At 37.9% G+C, this 21123-nt stretch overlaps 1 protein-coding gene across 1 annotated transcript in view; it reads right to left on the bottom strand.

Annotated features, from left to right (window-relative positions):
* Nucleotides 1-20148, bottom strand: part of rbm20 (RNA binding motif protein 20) — a 56914-nt gene extending 36766 nt beyond the window's left edge. The window contains exon 1 of the mRNA XM_067581872.1: nt 19510-20148. Coding sequence (XP_067437973.1) covers nt 19510-19631 — 122 coding nt within the window. The 5' untranslated portion in view covers nt 19632-20148. The remainder of the gene's footprint in view (nt 1-19509) is intronic.
* Between the last annotated feature and the right edge of the window lie 975 nt (nt 20149-21123).

Here is a 21123-nt window from a genome sequence, read left to right as displayed (position 1 = left end):
CTACTTACATTTTTGTCAAGCACTTAAAGGATTTGAATGAGGTGGTAGATTGAAAAAGATTGAAAGATTGAAAACACAGAAAAGATACAGAAGACATATTCACTAATGAATTATGTCCCATCTGTGTATTAAAAAAAAAAATGTGACTGACTTTTTTGAACAGAAGCAAAATCAGTTATCAAGAAAAAGAAATATAAAATATCATAATATAGAAAAATATTAAAATCAATAATAAATAAAAATGTATATATATATATATCTGAGTACATAGTGTTCATTTTTCATGGAATTATTATGGAACCCAAACCCCCGACAAAATATAGAGATTAACACTGACGCTTTGACCATCTCTACAAATTTTTTTATGCATTTCCCTATTTGTTTAAATGAGGAAAATGTGTTAATAGGTGAATGACAGAATGGCCTAATTTCATAAATAAGTTCAATATCTGACACATTTTGGGGACTCAGTGTTCAATACTCACAGAAATAAATAAATATATAATTAAATAAATAATTAATAAATAATAAATCGCTAATGCTGATGTGAGAATCTGTTGAATTATTTATGTGTGTTATGTTTGTTTTTGCTAAATTTCCATTACTGACAACCGTTTAATCGAGACGGATTCTATCCAAAATATGTTGACTATAGTTCAGTCATTTTTTAGTTGCAATTAAAATGGATTAATATGGTTTTCTCAAGTGTCTTGAAATGTTGAAATACAGTAGTACGCTATCGCGTTAGTATGATAAATCAATAGGCGCACCACAAGGCAAAGCAATTAAGATGACACAGTCTTGTTCAAAGTAAAGAGAACAGATGGGCTAAGAATTTAGGGGGAAAAAGCCAATCACGCGCACACACACACACACACAGGGTGGACACGATAAAGGTCTGACAGTGACTGGGAGGGCACTACAGCCATATGGCCCAACATGTCTCATCCCAGGAAGCTGCTGGCATCACAGGCTGCTCAAATAGCCATTAGTACAAATTAGCCCAAACAATGAAAGCGAGTGAACTCAGCAACTTTTCCAACAGCTGCTTTGCAGAAGCCGCAAAGTGACAAATGAACTAAAGAGGGGGAAATGAGAAAGAGAAAGTTGCCAGCAAAACCCCAGTGTAAGTGAGAAATCCCCTTCAAAGCCAGAGGACAGAATGGGTTGGCTATGCCCCGAATAATGACCATCAAGGGATTTCTCTGTGAAGCCCGGTCAGTGAAATAATATGCAGTCATAAATTATAAGTGATAAAAGTAGACTCTTTATTTTGTGTTTTTTTAATTTTATGGCTACAAATACACGGTATTAAAATCTACCTTTAGTTTCAAGCACATATAATTCTGAACTAAAGTTAACAATTTCAATTGACAATTTCAATTTCATCAAGGACTAGGGAAACCAGAGCTGCCAGGTTGAGGGTCAAGCATGTCAGATCTGAAAAAAATGACATGGTAAGATTTGACTTATTTGTTCAGAAGTTACCTGAATTTTACTGCCGATGCCAGACAATACTTGTTTACAAAACAGGCACTATCATAATCCAATTCTTCAGTCAGTCTCAAATTTTGAAAAACACTTTTATGCAAATACATATAGCTGTGTAATAGACATTATACACTTACAACAGAAATTAGAGGACTGTTTAATAAATAGACCACATCAGTCATTGAACACAAAATTACAGTCATATAAACGTAAAAGCCTTCCAAAGCTTCAGTTCATGTATCTCACAGATTTGTCACAGATTTGCACAATATACAGTTACACTTAGTAACATCTGGGTATGTTTGAATGCACAGAGGCCTGATAGCATATGGGTAATAATATGCCATGATCTGCAACGGTCGTAATGTAGTTGTGATTAAAATGTCTTTGGGGTTATCTCCATGAAGTAAACTTTAAAAATAACAATATAAAAAAATCTCTGTAGAAAGAGTGAAACATTTGGTGAGTAAAAAACCAAGGGGCAAGGAAATACGGCGTTAGCAGACCAGTCTGAGCTAGCAAAGTTTATTTTCAGCAAATCCACAAATTGCAGGGAAGCAGGAGGATTACAGCCCCTCTATCTTTACGTTGATGAGTCATTGACAGCTGTATCTGAGCTGTTCCAGACCCACACACAAAAACATGAATGCAGTTTTTATTCTTACTCAGGTACTTCCTACAGGTTTTAGCTAAAACACTTCATGTTACCAAGACAAGCATGGAATAGAGAGAACAGCTCATTAATACATTCATATCAGCAGTGCAATTACAGCTAATTACTTAATAACGGCTATCTCAAAGGGAACGTCAGAAGCCACCACCATATGCCCTTCCACATCCCCAAGATGCAATTAATTAGCCAGAGGGTTAATCAACAGGAGGCTTTTCGGTATGGGCTTTGACCTTGTGGTGACAAATGGAAAACCTCCAGGCCCCCTCCCTCATCACCCGGGATATTTTAGTTGGTCCATTAGCTTCTCTGATTTCTAATCTTTTCCTCAAACTGCCAGGCATGATGCCACTGCTCTATCATTTACTCTTTCTGTTTGTGTACGCAACCCCCTCTCACTGTGTCTCTCCCAGTTAAAAGCTTTTTCTGTTTCACCCTCTCTTCCATCCCACTCTTCTTCCTCTCTTTGGCTGTGCCCCCCCCCCCCAGACACACACACAGACATGTCTTCATCCATCCCTGACGCACTCTGATAGCAGTAGTAGAGAGGCTGATAGCAGACGCCAGAAATAGAGGTTGATGTAACATTGTTTTTTGCCTTCCTTATTTCTTACCAGCGCCATGAGTTAATGTTGGAAATGGGAGTTGAAGTTGAAGAGTTTAAGAATGCACTGTTATCTTATGATATTGAGCAGTTATCTCATCTCAACTTATCAAGTCTTCTTCCGAGTAGAGCCACATACTGTATTCATGTTGGTGTTAGTTTATTTGGTTACTTAGGAGCAATGCCTTCAAACTAGTGTGACAACAATTAAGAATTTAATACCAGGAAATAATAAAAAATGTTGTTGTTATTAGCATTGTTAGTTGGAAAAAGTTTATCTAATCTCAAATATAGTGTGCAGTTTGTCAGCTATTTCTTGTTTTTTTTTACTTTTCAGCTGTAGCTCTACCACCTGCCACAGCACCAGGTGATAGGACACCTGTCTTGTCTGGTATGAACACAAATGACATACAATAAAAGTTCAGCCTGACTTGGACCAAAGAACAAGTGTGGGTGTGTGCACACAAATCTCCATGCATGTGGGAAGAGAAAATTATGATAATAATGAAAAAATATAAAAAGAGAGAGGGAGAGAGTTGCATAACAGCAACGAGTGTAATGATAAGATGAGGAGGATTATTTTGCTTTCACTCACTCATTTCTGATTAACCGACATGACCAATGACCTGTAAAAACAATTTTAACACCTCTGATAAAGGTAAAGAGGTCAAAGCAGTTTTCATAATAATCACAATCTCCACGAAAAAGAGAAAAAAAATCGGATTTGAGTTTCAAACTTGTTGTTACATCAACACAATGATGCATGACCTGACCTACTTTCCAAAGTAACTGTTTTAGTGTTATGTAAGGTCTGTGCTGACAGACAGTGCAGTGACTCACTCCAGACCCACAAACCTTTGCATGACTCACCGCTACACCCAAAATATACTAATCACGAACCCCTATTGTTCCACACTTTGAGACACTCAATGGCACTTCAATTTAATAGGAGATTGAGCTTCATCACAGATCAAACTCCTGTGATTGAGGAAGGACTATACACTAGAGGTATATTTATGGTTTGCATCAGGGTGCATCCCCTTAGAAATCAATACACCAAGGCTATATAGGTTGTGTAGAAACCACGTGTTACCTCCAAAAACTGTCATTGGTCAACCTGGGCAGATTTGGGTCATCTCTTACTTGAAGTATTTGAATTTAGGCAGGTGTTTAAAATGGTGCAGTGTCTACTCTGAAAGATAATTTGAAACTGCTTTTGTGCTAATCTGACACTGCATTAGTTCGTCATTGTATGGTCATTTTTTGATAATACATTGTATGCATTTGTTTGATGATGTGTCTAAAAGGTTATAGAAACAAACTTGTGCCTGAAAGATCCCCACACCAACAGGATAAATATCGGTGGGAAAGTAAAGAATTCACCTCCCGCAGTACCACACCTGAGGTACTGTTGAGCAAGCCACTTCCAACTGCTGCAGTGTAGCTGTTCAGTGGCCAGTGGATAAACTATGGTTGTATGCCTTCTTACTGGTACTGTACCTTTTTTCAGTACCCTGATTTCTTCATCTTCATGTGAACATAAACTTAGTGTCCTTCATCAGGTTAAGGGATTAAAAGATTTAAACCTGATTTCTTCTGGAGAAACCTGATTTCCTTGTCATGTGTTCATCTAAGTGAATTTCCACAGATACAAACAGCCAAGCGAGAACCATTGGCTATTTGTTAAAGTCTGAACAAAGTATAGAAAAACTGCTCTCCCACTACACAGCCTCTCCTGAGCTATCAGTTTAAATGCTCGGACTAAAAAAAAATCTCTTCAAGAGATAGAGTCATATATTGCGCCAGCTAATTTATAGAACATTACTTTTGATGTTTTGTAAATTTACCAGTGTGCGTTCAAAATATGTAAACCAACCAACCAAGCAACCAACCAGAAAACTAACTCTATCTTTTTTTGACATTAAAGTAATTACACGCAAAGATGCTAAGTTACTGTAACAGTAGATATACTGATGTACTGTGAAATTATCTAAGATTTTGAGTTTGGAAAACATATTCATAAACATCATTAACTCATTTACTATTATGGAGTAGAGTTTGGCATGGTTGCAAGTGCCATGGTTTTTGATTACAGGAAAGATAATACAAAGTGGGCCTGGTGACAGATTGAGTGGTTCTCACTGGTGGCAGTGTGGTCTCATGAGAGTCACTCTTCCTATTGCCATCATCAGCCCATTTAGATCTGTGGGCTGGTGTAAAATCTGCGGCTTAAGTGTGAAATATCTTAAGGAAAAAAGTGGCCTGGTTAATGTGTAACTGTAGCTGCAGTGTTTCTACAAAATAGAATTCCTTTATTGTAAAAGTTGAACACTTCACAGGACCCAGGACTACATAGAACTCTCCTCTCACCAACACTGACACACTGAAGACATCATCATCAATTTATCCACAGAAACAACTAAACTAAACAAGTCAAATGTACACTTAGTAATTTACAGAGGGGAAGGTGAAGCCACATAAGATAAGATAAGCTCAATTTGTCACGTATTCTCAAGTTTTGGCACATCAATGGCATGTATGTTAAAACTATCAAAGGGAAGAGTCAATCAGAAATAGGTATTCACTCTGATTCCAAAAGATGTTATTAACTGTTTTGGAATTGAAATGAAACAATGACTATGAGGTTAAAGTGCAGTCTCCAATAGTCTCCAATGTTTGGTGCAGTATAACCTTAAATAAAGTCATCATATTTAAGATTTCTAAAAGCTGAAAGTCAGCTCTTTAAACTCAAAATCAGCTTTGTTTCATATGCGTTGTACTGGAGTAGATCAAACAAACAATACAAAACAAAGATCCCACTGACCTAATACTTTCTGACTGGACTAAGGCCCTCTTTAAAACACGGAATAAGGGAGTAAACACAAAACACAACAAGTCAGCTCTGATACAGAGAATTAAATATTTATTTTACCATTCTGACATCTTTAATTTATCTACCATGCCACACAGTAGCAACAACCTTCATTTATCTTGACACAGGATGCAAGGTGACCAGTTCTCAACTGTCAACAACTCTGCATAATGTCAGCAGTCCTCTTCCTCTATTGGCAGAGGCCTCAATACTTCACAGTGGATATCAGACATTGCTATCCATTATCATTGGTGTAGACTGTATCTAAAATGACAATAGCTGAATTGTCACACACCTCCCACACACACACAAGTATTTCAAAGACACCTGCTGGCAAATGAAGGTGGGGAGGGCTGGAGGGTGGGTTGGAGATATGGCATGCCTGATAATTTATACACTCCCCACCTGGCGCCCCCCACATATACTATGTTCTGAATGTGCCAGACAGAGCACAGCCTCTACCATCTACTGCCTAAGTCCAGCCTTCAGACAGGGAAAAACACATAGGAATGAGTCAAAAAGCAACATAAGCCAGCACTGTCTGTTTCTTCAAGCAGCCACAAATTGCCACATATGGTCAAAAGCATACAGAGGTATGAACAGTGCTGATTAGAGTGTAATAATAACAGTGTAAAAATTTGGTGAAATGACAGAAGAAGAAGTTTATTGAAGTAAGTCTCCTCGTGGGACACTGGTGTCCCCAGACCCATAAATCTGTGAGATAAGCAAGACGATAAGTTTTAGAATGTACACATGTGGCTTTACTGTCTAAACAACAAACAAGTCAGTTTGGTAATTCTTTAGTGTTTTGCATACACAAAATAGCCACATAAAAAATTGAAATGGAATAATCACACAGGGGTTGGAATCACTATCCATGGTCGTGTTTTAATCACTGCTGGCACAAATTTAAAAAGGTGAGGAGACTCTTATACAAAAAACTCCAATTTGCTGTCACAAGACAATCTGTCCAAGTATATATCTCTCTGTCTCTAGGTTATGCTCCTGTGCCTCTTGTGTGTGTGTGTGTGTGTGTGTGTGTGTGTGTGTGTGTGTGTGTGTGTGTGACGCATCCCTATTGATTATAATTTTGTCTTTTATACATGTTATATTGTGTACATTGACATCTGCTGTTTGTGATCACCTTGCGCCCACATTATGATAAATATATGACCAGTTTTTATAATATAACATACTGAATGAAGGATTGACTGAGTTGAAAGAACACAAGTGGGGCTAATTAGATCAGTTCTCCCACCGGCACCAGCACCGGGACCAGCTGGTCGGGTTACTTTTTTCATCTATATGACATTGCAAAAATCAGGCATATCCTGTCTCAAAAAGATGCAGAAAAACTAGTCCATGCATTTGTTACTTCTAGGCTGAATTATTGCAATTCCTTATTATCATGCTGCCATAACAAGTCTCTAAAGACTCTCCAGCTGGTCCAGAATGCAGCTGCACGTGTACTGACAAAAAGTAGAAAAATAGATCATATTTCTCTCAGTTTAGCTTCTCTGCACTGGCTCCCTGTGAAATCTATAACATTATTTAAAATCCTTCTTTTCACCTACAAAGTCCTCATAGTACCGTATTACCCCACTAGAACACTGCACTCCCAGTATGCAGGCTTACTTCTGGTTCCTAGAGTCTCCAAAATTAGAATGGGAGGCAGAGCCTTCAGCTATCAGGCTCCTCTCCTGTGGAACCATCTAAAAGTTTGGTCAAAGGGGCAGACACCCTCTCTACGTTTAAGAGTAGGCTTAAAACGTTCTTTTTTGATAAAGCTTGTAGTTAGGGCAAGCCCAGGCGTGCCTTGGACCAGCCCCTTGTTATGCTGCTATAGGGCTAGACTACCAGGGGACTTCCCATGATGCACTGAGCTCCTCTCTCCTCCTCCCCCTCTCCATCTGTACGCATTCATGTACCATTAATGCATGTTACTAACTTGGCTTCTTCCCCAGAGTTTTTGTGCTTTCTTGTCTCACAGGTTTCTATGGATCAGGGTCGTGGAACGTCTGGTCATGGTTCATGGGCTTCCATGGACTGTGGCTGTGGACCCCGTGCTGCCATGGTCCTGCTTGATGCCCATGCTTGCTATTATTATTATTAGTCATATTTCTATTATTATAATTGTTGTTATTGTTAGTATTATTGTTGTTGTCGTGCTCCTCTGTCTCTCTCTCCTCTCTCCCCTTCTCTCTTTCTCTCTAGACCCAACCAATCAAGGCAGACCACCCACCTAAAGCCCAGTTCTGCTTGAGGTTTCTTCCCATTAAAGGAAAGTTTTTCCTCGCTGCTGTCGCCAAGTGCTGGGTGTTGGGGTGCTGGGGCCAAATGTTGGGTCTCTGTAGATTGAAGAGTATGGTCTAGACCTGCTCTATGTGAAAAGTGCCCCGAGATAACGTGTGTTGTGATTTGCGCTATATAAATAAAATTGACTTGTTATAAAAGTCATGGTGACTGATCAGAATTTGTTGGATTGTGTTTTTATTATGTGTATATAAAACATGATATCATAATAGAAATTGTCTGAGTTTGGCCTTTAAAAACATGTGCTAATTTCCTCACCCCAAATACAGTGGAGACTCATAAGGTTAGTTACACTATTAGTGACACTGTTACCCACTGTTCAGTTTTACATGATGAAAGCTTATTATTTTTAACAAGCTAATTTTTCCAAATTATATTATTAATAAAATATATTTTATATTAGTTGGATGAGATGGTGTGTTTTAATTTATGTTGATAAATCAGATTCCAGACCAACAAAGTAAAAATCACTTGGTTTAGTGATCATTAGTGAAGAATGCCAATAATGGTAATAATTTAATAACTTGCACTGATATGTTAGCTTCAGAGCTCTTGAAAATTTTCACATTGAAACAGCTGCAGCAAATAAATCCTGCACTGTGTCCAATGCATTCCTTATATTTCCTTTGCAGCCTGCAAAACACATAAAGGTACATTATGAGAAAATATGATCGTATAAAAAGGCATTGTAAAGTTACCTCCAGGAGCAGTCAACCAGAGGTGAGTAATGCTCCTCCTGGTGGAAGGCAATAACTAAGGACGTAGCCTCTTATATTTACAAGGTGTGTTCATATTGTGTTGTTGAAAATACCAAATTTGGATGGGTAAAACTGACTTAGGTCAACTGGGCTTAGATAACATGTCTTAATGTTCTGTAATATGTTGTGTAACAAGTTTATTTATTTACACTGAGTTGATAGTTGATCAACTTGTGTAAAGCATTACTCTGGTGACCTTTATGAATTGGCCATAACATCTTTTGCAGATTTTAGCAGTTGCCAAATTGTTGTGGATAAAACTGTTAACCTTGTGGCCAGATTATACTACTAGGGTCAAATACCAGTGTTTTATCACCTTCACCCTCTGACCACATATTCCCTTGACATTAAGCCAGCCTACCAAAAATAGATGATTTACAATGCATTACCTAAAGCAGCAAAAAAAAAAAGTCAGAATAGCAGAAGTGACAGAGACTATGGCCAAATGTGCGAAACAAACTGATACCTGTTGTACAGTAGGAATTTGTATATCCCACTTAAAGCCACTCTTGCCCTAATGTATTTCTTAATGGAACTGTTTGGTGCGCATCAAAGCATCCGTCAACAGTATGTAATTCTGGGTGGGACTGAGTTGCATCCAAATTCTTAGCACACAGTACATTACATTTTCACTGCATCAACCACATGCATCAAATATGTTAACACTTGACACAGTTATGAGTAGCCTTGACATCACGATAACAATTTAATACAGCTAAAGCCTAGACCAGCTGACTTATTCCCCAATGGGAAGATAATTAAAAGCTTAATGGCAAGACAAACACATAAGCATTTCCCATCTCCTGATCCAAAGCATTTAGAAAAAAGGATCAGACACTGCCTCTCCACCTAATGACATCAGGATGGATGATTCATATTTCACTCATGGATCATTTATCTGGTGATTTATCCGGTGAATATACATAGGTAATTATCACCCCTTGCCTCTCTTCTGCCTGCCTGGTGTTCCCTTCTGAGCAGCTTATCTCTTTCAGGGCAGACACACTAGTCTTGCATCTCTGCTATTAGGGACCTATACATAGCCAGACCCCTGCTGATGGGAAGGGGGCCACTCACTCATCCTCGCCCTGGCAGTGATAGAATTCAAGCCCTAATTCAATAATCACTAACAGTCTAGCTATTTTGATTTATGTAACTAATTAATTTCAAATCCTAAGTACAAAGAGTCAATCCTTAATATATGACCAACTGTATGTATCTGCCTCTGTTTTTCTCGCTCCCTGTTTCCATTCCTGTCATAACTTCTTGAGCGGGTCCTGCCTTTTCCAAGATAAAAAGGGATTGTATTAACAGAGATTATCACCATGCAGTAACATACATTCATTGTAAGTAATAGCTTGTGCCAGTGAAGTTAACACACACAGCAGACGTAAGTATACATGTATACACAGCTCCAACACACAAATACATACCCGCAACCACAATGCATACACACCCCAAATTCCAAAACTCTTGTCGAGTCTAGTCATATATAATACCTACTTTAAGCTGATCACCTAAAACAGGAGGATAAGCCGTGCATTTGTGATTTACATGGCCGATTAAAGCTATAAAAAGGCTACTGAAACCTAAAAAAAGGCCAGTAATCCTTAGGGTAAGGGTTAAGGTAAGTCTCCAAGAAATTAATGCAAGTCAATGCAATGTCCTCTGATGTGACGGAAGACGACTGTGTGTGTGTGTGTGTGTGTTGCACCTGTGTGTGACGGAGGTACAGTAAATTTGATTTCCTGTATTTTTCCCCTCACATTGTGTGAACGAAAGCAAGATGCCTTTGGGGTGAGCACACGTGCTTCAATCTCCCCTGCCTCAGCTGTCGGTGCAGGCCTAACAGAGCGGAGTAGAGTGGCTGCGTGGGACTTAAAACAGGGGGTGGGTTTTTGTTTCACTTATACAACCCTACTCTCCTACTGTTAAACCTGGATGGCAACAGGCATTCAGTACATTTTCCAAAGTCATAGCTGACATTGTTAATTGAACTATGTGTGCAATGTGTGACCTTGCACTGATAGTTGATGAAGCTGTATTGTGGGGTGCTATCAATACGAAGACATTTATTCCTAGAGGTAGGAAGCTTTGGGAGTCTCACAGTTCGATTTGATCCTATTCGATTCAGTTAAATTTGATTCTGATTCATGGTGTCTATTCAGAATCGATTCTTGATTCCAAACCAATTCTCCATTAAATGAATAGAAAAAGGGGGCACAATTTTTAGTGTCTTACTCTAGTACACTGTGTGCCAAACCATTCACTGGTGTCCTTAGCAGGGATGCAAACAGATAAGGGGTAGGAACTTTTAAAGATATTCACTTTACATGCTCATTTCTAGTTACTTTTAAGTATATTTGTATCTGCCTGAAAACTAATTTAAACAGCCATTATGGGGTAAAACAAGCCTACATAAAACACATAAAAGGAATCAATAATCAACACACTGATCTGCAACTCAATGCAGGGCTCACTGTTCAAGCCCATAGTGTCAAGCCACTTTGGTTCATGTGTAAAAAAGAGTTTTTACAATATACAATGCATCTTATCTAGAAAGGTCATTACCATTATTTCACCAGATACATATATATCTGTATATGCATCTGCTGACTTCTATAGTTCCTAATAAAAGGGAGGAGCTGTTTTTGAATAACATTATCTTTTTTAGAAAACAGGTGTAGCTTCTAGATCTAAAAAGAGCACATACAGTTACAGAATAGTAAGGTACAGCAACTAATGTTTTGACATAAAGCATGTCTTCATTCACGGAGCGGAGGCCTCCTACTCATGATAGCCTCATCAGTAGAAAATAGCCGAGCAGTAGCAATATTGACCCAAGATCTTAACATAGTATCTGACTCACTTAAGACTCATGGTACTGAATGTGGGGATAAGTTATGCTGAATTCAAGCACTACAAGTACAAGTACCTACAACAAAATGGTGAAAAATGTAAGTGGATTTTTGAGAAAGCATTTTTTCCTGATATATTTCACTAATTCCCTCTTTATACTTTACTGTCAACAAGCCCTTTACTTTGCTTACATTTAGTATCCAAGTCTCACTAACAGATCTGCCCTTTCCTGCAACAAAGGGACTTTCCTAGTGAAGGATATGTGCTCTAGATTACATAAAGAGCAGAACTTCACGTATAAACCTTGGACCCAGTTTGGATCTCAGGTGCATAACCATATTAATTCAATAAATTGTACATACACACGTACTAAACGTAGTGTGCCCGTCTTACTCCACAATTTTCTAGTATCGTTTCTGTAGATGCAAATCCTGCTCCCAGAGCAGCACAGCATATTTCTGCTGTGCTGCTCTGCTGTCAGAAAATTAGCACTGGCAATTTTGTCTCTTTTTAATATGTCAGACTGCACCTCATATTTCCCAATGGACAGTGCACTTCATTAGTTTCATATGAACAACCATTTAAATTTAGATTGTGCTTACACCAAGACCTTTAAACTCTGCCAGCTCATATATTTAAGCATTACAGACTGGGAAGGTAGTGATGAAGAGCTGAACCCAAATGACTTGATTGATTGTCTCATCTAGTTTGAGCTAAGGTCAACTCCTGCCTAAAGTTCCAGTGAGTTAAAATGTCATAGTTAATGCTGTTCCCCTTAAAGCTGTAACTTTACTTTAAGTCTATGAGAAGATGGAATGAAAATATGATTACAAACATTTATTTTAATATTTTAATTCATTCTATCCACCATTTAAATAAAAAAGTTACACCTGTACTGACAAATGAAGTGTAACAACCTCTCTTAATAATCCGGCCGATGCAGGTGGAAAGGGCAGTACTTTATGTATTAACAGTTTCAAGAACAGTGTGTAGTGTGTAGGATGCAAAGTTATTTGTAGCTTTACAGGTTCTTAAGAGTTCATCTGTATTGACAGATGGCTGACCATCTTTTCATTTAATGCGTGGGTTTGCTGCTAATAAAATGTCTACTGGCACGTGTAATCAAGTCAAACAAACGATATCACAGTTTCTCTTTTATATATGATATTGTACATATTCATATTTTTTCTGCATCATATTAGAAGACTATGAAGCGTCGCAACACTTGAGTCACATTACAGCTTCTTTTATAGTGCCCCTGACCTGAGCCCTGAAACTGTGATGATGTCAGGATTAACTGGTGTATCCCACTCAAGCCTGTCCAAGTTATCTGCAAATCTCATTGGTAAATATATACAGATGGAAATATTTGACAACGCCTTTTTCTCATTGCTATATTTTGATGTTGATACACTGTATTAAGACATTTAAGCCTCTTTAACTCTGTCCGTTCTCATGGCTCCAGATAGTTAGCCCTGCTAAGTCTACAAACTCAACACCTGTAAACCCTTTTCCACTAGGACACAATACTGCATACTGCACAATGAGAACCAGAGACAATGATCTACAGTACTGGTGGATACTTGTTGACTGATAAAATCAGGCATCGGAAGGTTGCACAATCTCTGGCATAACAGTAAAAAGAAAGCCAAATGACAAATACAAAATGTATTTTAAACTGTTGTATGATGTGTCTAATAATACAGCAAACCAACCAAACAATAAAGCCAATCTAAGGAGTATAATTACAGCACCTTAAAAGCTGCATGAGCCAATATTTTATTTAAAAAGTAACGTCTTTTTGTACTGCCTTTCAACATTTGAGGGGTGTCTCCACAAATCCTGAGTATAATGGTACTATAATTAAATTATAAACTTATTTTACGGACTGTGTGCTAAAATAGCTTGACAGAAGATGGACTGCAGATGGTAATGATGCATTTAATAGTTTTTACCATGGGATGAAGGTATGGAATGACATATATTGAATCAAGTCATATGTTGCAGGGCTGAAAACATTGTACCGTGTAGATAAGTCATAAAGTGGGGCTTCACTAGAGAAGATTATTTCATCCACATTAACTATAGAGCAATACATTTACATTTTTTGTACAAATGAAATTTTGGCAGTGATGAATCAAAACGGGCAACATAGTTTAACTAAGATTACATCACATTACATTACATTACATTCATATCATGCACTTTTGTGAAACTTACAATAAGTGCATTCAAACTCAAAATGGACAAGAGCTAGACATCACTAAATATGCATGTGTTAGAGCGCTATGATGCAAGTTTATGTTTTGCTGTTATGCTTTGTCACTACACAGAGAGGTTTATGTACCTGCCACAAGAATTTGGACAAATAAGGCAAGTTTACTATGTGTTAGCGGGAGGGAAGCAGACATGTGTATAACACAACCTTATGCTGATTGAATGCTATAGTTACAGGATGCCACTAGATTTGGCTTATGTCACCACAAAAGTGGATGCAAATATGGTCATGACAACTATGAGGCCTCAGAAACCCCTGCCTGACGCAATGCAACTGTCAGCCATTTAACATTAAGATAAGCCACAGTTGCTGCCATGTGTCATCACAGCAATGAACACATGCTTAAGGTGGTGGTGGGGAAGGGACATGGTAGTAAGACTACAGAGGGTGACACAATAAATATATCATTTCTGTAAGCAAAGGGATAGAAAAAACATTCTCCCTACGAGGAAGGCCTGGGCATAACTAACATACTGCTGCTTGTAGTTATTGCTGTACTGATGAGGACTGTTGTGAGAGAAGCGATAACATCTAGTGCCTGGGGTGGAAGATTGTATGCTAATATCACAAACATCCTACTAATAGTATTTCAAAATACATTTTGTAAGAAATGACAGGCATGTTGACAACATTGACTTCTATGGGTAAACTATGGACCACTGTGGAATTGTGAGGCTAAAAAAACAAACATGTGTCCTTCTCTGAAACAACAAAATTAAATACTCACAGCATTTATTTTGCTCAGCCTTGTTCAAACAAATGCCATGGATTTCAAAGGAGTCCCCCACCGTCACAGAGCTGTAAAGCCAGCTCACTAATCAATCGTCACATCTAAGTCCAGACAAGCATTTGGGCACAGCCATATGAGGTGCGGGAAAGCCCACCAGATTAGCTCTTGTTAATGACCTTCAGTAGAATAGGATTGAAACTCTCACTTCACCAGAACCTAACCATTCAGTTATGGTCAGTCAGACAAATACACAAATCACAGATCACTTATAGAGCTAAAAAAACAAACAGACAAAAACCCCATTAAATCACAGCTCCTGCTCTAGGCAATCCTCTTTTGTGATAACAAACAAAGATGCAACTTATAAATATTTTTGGCTTAAGAATATAGAATTGAATAACTGCACAAAATTAATAGCATGTTTCTATAAAATCAGTAGCAATGCCACAGCAGCATTGTTTGTGGCAAACAGCCACGGTTAAATACGGTATATTTCATGATAAAAATAAAAAATAAAAAAATAGGAGGAGGGGAGTGGGAGGTGTGGTTAAATACTGAGTTAGCTATTTCTTCTATGACCAAAAATTCACAAAACTGTGCCATTGCTGTTGAAAGTGGCATGAGACACAAGAGCAATGTGACATAACTCGCAACTTTTACAACTACCCCCAAAAAGTTTCAAAGTCAACAAGACATCAAAAGGATTCATTCCACACTTCTTCACAGCAAAAGGCACGATTTACAATGTTAAGTGTCAGAAAGGCAATATAACAACATGCAGTCATGTCATGAAATGTAGCTGTGGCTTTGCTGGCACCACAGTTTGAGAAAAAATAAAACCCGTAAACACATTAAGCGTGACCCCTAGTAAAGCAGAATAAATGCCAGAAAAGCACAATTTGGTAGGATTTACCTTTCCTGTGGCATATTCACGCGCCGCTGTTACTGATGAAAAGCTGCAGGGATTGCGGTACAAGGTAAAATTTGCTTAAAGGTTCCAGCTAAACTAAGGTAAGACAAGACATTCAATATGTGCAAAGACTGGGCTACATTGTGGCCATCAGTGGCGTCTAGTAAGAGGTCAGAGGCAACTTTCCCTTCCGTGACATGTTACCAGAGTGATATACGGCCAGCAGGTGGGAAAGGGGAGTAAGATGAGGAAAGTGAAATAGAAAAAGGAGGGAAGGGATGAATGTTAAGGTGAAAATAATGAGACAAAACATGTTAACCATGCTTAACTAATCTCTTTGACCATAAATCTGTTAAAGTACAATCCATCATAGAGTGTTCATCACCAAACCCAATGAAATTACAAGACTATCCCCAAGCGTAACTCAAGCCACCTGGACCCTTCAGTCCCATCATTATTCATCATACCATTTGTCTCAGACTAGTTCTTTGTTTTTGCTTGCCTGGGTGCACAATAAGGAGCTACAGTCCAAGGACAGTGGATTGATATTCACTTTGTAATGACACAAGTTTACATTTTTACTTTTGATAAGCCTTAAACAGACAACTTTCACTATTTATTTCTCACTAGCGCACACAGTAGTTCACAGTCACAGCAAGTCAGCAAACAGTAGGACATGCTAAAGCAATGACCAAGCCACAAAACCCTGTATAAGAGAGATACACAGTAAGTCTTTTTAGATCATTTTAGTTTTACGTTAGGACTATATTGAAAGTTGTGCCTAAAGGTGACTTAAATTTTTCCTTGGCCCTATATTTTCTGCATTTTAACCCAGGTAAAGTATCAGTAGATGTGTAATGGTTCGTGTATTCATTTAGTTTGATGAATATTACAAGAGCAGAACAGAAGAATTTAACCCCACAACCTGCATCCTATAACAGAATAACTGAAAAGTTAGGGTCTTAGAAGTGTCCACGGATGAGAATAATCCCAGCTGTTTCACCTCCACAAAATTAACTGGAAGAAAAGTGCGAGGCTGGCTGGATCAAACGCTCAGCTCCACACTGTAATAAAAATGCAATTACAACACGTAACTGTGTGAGGAATTACAGTATGTAAGTCTCTATCATCCAGCGCTAGTCCATGAAAACTGCAGTGTGTATCTTGTCATTTTATCCTTGCAATTTGGAAATTTGCAGACATGCGCTATCCACAGCCTCAGACGTAAATTTAATGACATGCAAACAGCCCCAGATGTAGTTCCCTATGAAGTTTGCCATAATGCTGCTACAGACGGCTAGTTCCTGTGTTTACTTTTGTTGTCAGACACTTATAATAACAATCTGAACTTGTCAGTGGCAAAAACAAGCACCTTTAGTGGACATACTTTGATGAGCGCAATTGCCCCCACGGATTACATTGCAGCCCATTACACGGCTGCCGGCTGAAATCTGAAATCTGAAATTTGTCCCCATTTAGTCACTTAGACCCAAAATGGTGGAAAATAGGATCCAGGTTGAAAAATACCAGAATTTCCCCTTAAGTAACTATTTAGTATTATTTATATTTGTAAGTCTAGACTTGCAATGTCAAGACAATCAATTAATTAGAGTGTAACTGTTATTAAGTAATTGCAATATGAGCTAAATTGTAACTGTAAGTAAAGCAACAAGAGTGAGATGGTAAGTACAGTATCTCCAATTTTAATGGCATAATCATGTGTCTGAATTAATGAACGAGCCTTAATATGAAAAGATTTCTCAGAAAAAAGAAATTGATTGGCTACCACAAAATCTTTAAAAACCCAGCTGGATATCAGCTGGGGCACCACTTCCTTAATTCATGAATTCATGCTCTAAAATAAGTAGCAGACTGCAAATCCATGTATGGACTGCTGTACCCGTTTACTTTGACACTTAGCAAGTAACCAACTGAAATATAGCCACCAACATATTCACACAAAACACTAACTCACAATTTCCCCTTTTCAGTATTACTCATAGGTAATACCAATAACCGACTGACCAATAAAGTCAGGAGTTATCCTATTACCATAGTATCCAGCATTCACTATACCACACATTACAAAGTTACACATAAACTCTTAAATGGTGACAAACTTCAAATTCAAACAAATAACATACTGTTTGTTAATGTGGACAAGTCACGTTGATAAAATAAAAGAACCATTCAGTCCTCATTTAATAAACAATGCTCCAAGGAACATTGTTTATTTGTTTGTTTATTGTACAAATTATTTGTTTATTGTACAAATTATTCATGCAATACCATGAATGTGACAAAATACAATGTAGCGCTAGGATCTGTAAAACGATCACAGAGTGTGTTAGATACCACTACTTTTTTTTGTCGAATTGCGTAAAATGTCTTATAACCTCACCCTGTGTTGACACACTGCTATATAGCGAAGCTGACAGACTAAATGTAGGGCCTTCACATCTTGTCACAGCAAGAGGCCCTTCTTTAATGACTTCACCAGATGCATTTTGTTTTAGAGACATTATGTCGCACTTTCCCAATTTCTTTTCACACATAGTTTTTTAAAATGTAGACAAAATCTAAAAGTCTTATAGACAAGGTCTTATACAGTATGTTGAAAATGAATTTGGTAGATTTATTTATACCAAACATACTGACAAAATCTAAGTTTGAACAATAATTTTAATTTAATTAACAGAAATAGATTTATACTGATAACTGGATTCATTAGAAAGTTAAAAATGTCTGCGTTTAACTAAGCTATACAAATTAAATTATGCACGTTGCTGTATGTTGAGAGAATATTATTCTCCTATAAGTAAAGGTAAATAACATTAAAGTAAGCACTTCAGTTAATTGTATTCAATATAAGACCATCAAACATTTTTAAAGTCATATATAATTGTTCAGACAAACATGCTTTTAACATTTTAGTATTAAAATACCTATTATAAAATAGTCATAATAATTACTAATAATTACTATTCTTCTTGACATATGCAATAGATGTAATAGTTGTAAAACTGTAAGACTGTTATTTAACATTGCAATCTGTCCCAGATTTTTCTCTTTGTAAATTCTACATCAGATCAGATATTTGATACAGTGGCAAATAAAGAATTTATAGGAACAATAATTTCTAGTCAATTAACATTTAAAGCTAGTCACAATTTTTAGGTACGCAAAACAAGGACCAAAAGAAATTCCTAATAGTACAACATTTGCTACTTGTAAGGCTCTATATGTTTATTAATGTATAACAAATTTCTGCAATAACTTATAAGTTATAACTTATATACTGTATATCTCCAAACACTTGAATCAACTCTCACCTTTAAAGAGGAGCACTTAGACCAGTCGTTACTTGCAGCACACACACCTGTATGTTATGTATACATTGTCTAGGTTTTTTTTGTTTCATTCCTTTCTTTAACATTAAAACATTATTTCATAAAGGCGAGACCACGAAATATGATGACAGAAATGACCAGTTAATGCAGTGAAGTGAAAAGGTATGCATTTATTGTTAATCTTTTAATTTCTCTCAGCCTTTTTAAGAGATTGGTTTTATGTATTCAAAGTAAGTAAACAATCTTCTGTTAAAAATGAAATATTTATGGTTTTATACTGTTTGTTCATACCCTTGATTCAAATTTGCCTTTACGCTTTAAGACTAAGAATGGAGTCCAATGGGACCATATTAAATAATCTAGTATTTCATAAAAAATATCAAAATATTTAGTTTTGAGACTACAGACTACAGACAGTTTTATTGACATCAAATTCAGACCAAACACACTGCGGGAGATTTCATGCCGGTGAACATTCCATAATAATTCCAAATATAATTCATCTTCCAGATATACTTCCCACGAACACAGCTACTAATGGAAGTATATTCATGAATGCCATTACCCAAATCCCTGTGGAACAAATTAATTTTTCATACAGCCACGTGAGCAACAGGCATGTGCCTACGCTGTATATACCTTTTGATTTTATGGTGGACATAATTTCCTCTTACCTCTGCAAGACTTCACCCGTTGTCTCTGAGGGATATCCGCCACTTTGTCCTTTCCCAAGCATTTTTATATAGCCTTTCTTAACACTCTCAATGCTACTTGTCCGATCCCAAGCTTGTTGCATGGCAAAACAAACTCCCTAGCACCACCTGCAGCCTTAACACCCCTAACCTCTCCAAACACCCCCCTCAAAAATAACTACCACGATCCAAAGACAAATCCTGATGAGGCAACTTTCGCTAGCCTGCTATGTTTTTCTTACTGAATGGACAGATGACAGGAGGGCCGGCAAGCAGGAAGAGAGAACCGACTGCTGAGCACTTTAGCAGGGGCTCCTCCACTCAGCTACTCCTGATCGACAGCAGCAAAAGCAGCAAAGCCCCCTTTAGCCTCTTCTCTGCAACTCCCTTTCCCTATAAACTATGCTATGCACACTTCTAAGACTTTCCTTCACTTCCTCTCTTCTCTCCAGTGTCAAAAGATGGGGAAATCAGAGCAGAGCCTCTTCAAAGGGACACAGGAGGTTGACTGAGTGGAGTTTTAGAGGGAATAACAGAAGAGGTGGGCTCAGGGGACGGCAGGAGGGGGGTGAGTTGAAAGGGACCAACTGGGAGTCCCTGCCCGGGACTGCTCCACGCGGCACAACAACAGGGACAAGAAAGACCCTCTGGCCACTGCTGATTATCACCTCTACACTCACACACCCACAGACACACACACCCTCACATAGTCTGGCCAATGAAGGGATGCACTGGGGTTCTGGGAATGCCATCAGTCACTCAGTAGGTCTAGGTGTCGGGATCAATTTAACTGCTGAATCATTGGAGGGGTCTAGTCTCAAGCCCCTGGGACACAGTGTCAGATTATTCACATTTTGTAATGGTCTGGCAGTCTGGGGTTTCACATCTGTGAGCCAAAAGGTAAGGCATGTTTGGTAATAAATCATCATTAGGGGAAGAATAGTACTGAGTGAGAGCACATCAGCAATCCTTATAAAGTACACCACACCTCAAATTGAGACACAGGAGCTAGCTTTAATTGGTGACTGGTTGGATTTTTAATTATTTATTTTTTGATTGGATAGGAAATTTTCATTTAGCAGGGGGATTAATACTGTTATTGGGAACCTAGATTGTTTTCAAAGGATTAGTCTGAGAGTCAAAGTTTAAATTTTCTCTTCCAGGTTGGTAGAATATCACATTAAAAAAAAATGTCTCCACATAAAAACATAATCATTTAAAACTAGATATTTGCTCTTTAAAAGGATGGTTCAATTTAATGTGTACAACTAATTGTGAGTCCTTTTTAAAGGTTAGGAAGAAAGAAAGAAAAGAAATAGGAAGAACTGGAGTTCCTGGTGAGTTCTGAGACCAGTCAGAGTCTGACCCGTCACACAAAACACGCATACACACAGACACACACACACACACACACTCACTCCACACACGTGGTTGGTGCTTACGTCATTAGCTAGCTTATGGCTAATGTCTGTACAGCGGTACGTCGGCTGTTAGGGGCAAATAAACTGCACAAACAGTCCAGTCATCTAATTTGTGCAAATAAGGCAAAAAATCTCTTTGCATTCCATCTGAACATACCTTCATGGTCTTTTTCAA

Source organism: Thunnus thynnus, chromosome 3, assembly GCF_963924715.1.
Source record: "Thunnus thynnus chromosome 3, fThuThy2.1, whole genome shotgun sequence".
NCBI lineage: Eukaryota > Metazoa > Chordata > Actinopteri > Scombriformes > Scombridae > Thunnus > Thunnus thynnus.
The sequence above is the reverse complement of the archived record's forward strand: the minus strand, read 5'-3'. Positions and strand labels throughout refer to the sequence as shown.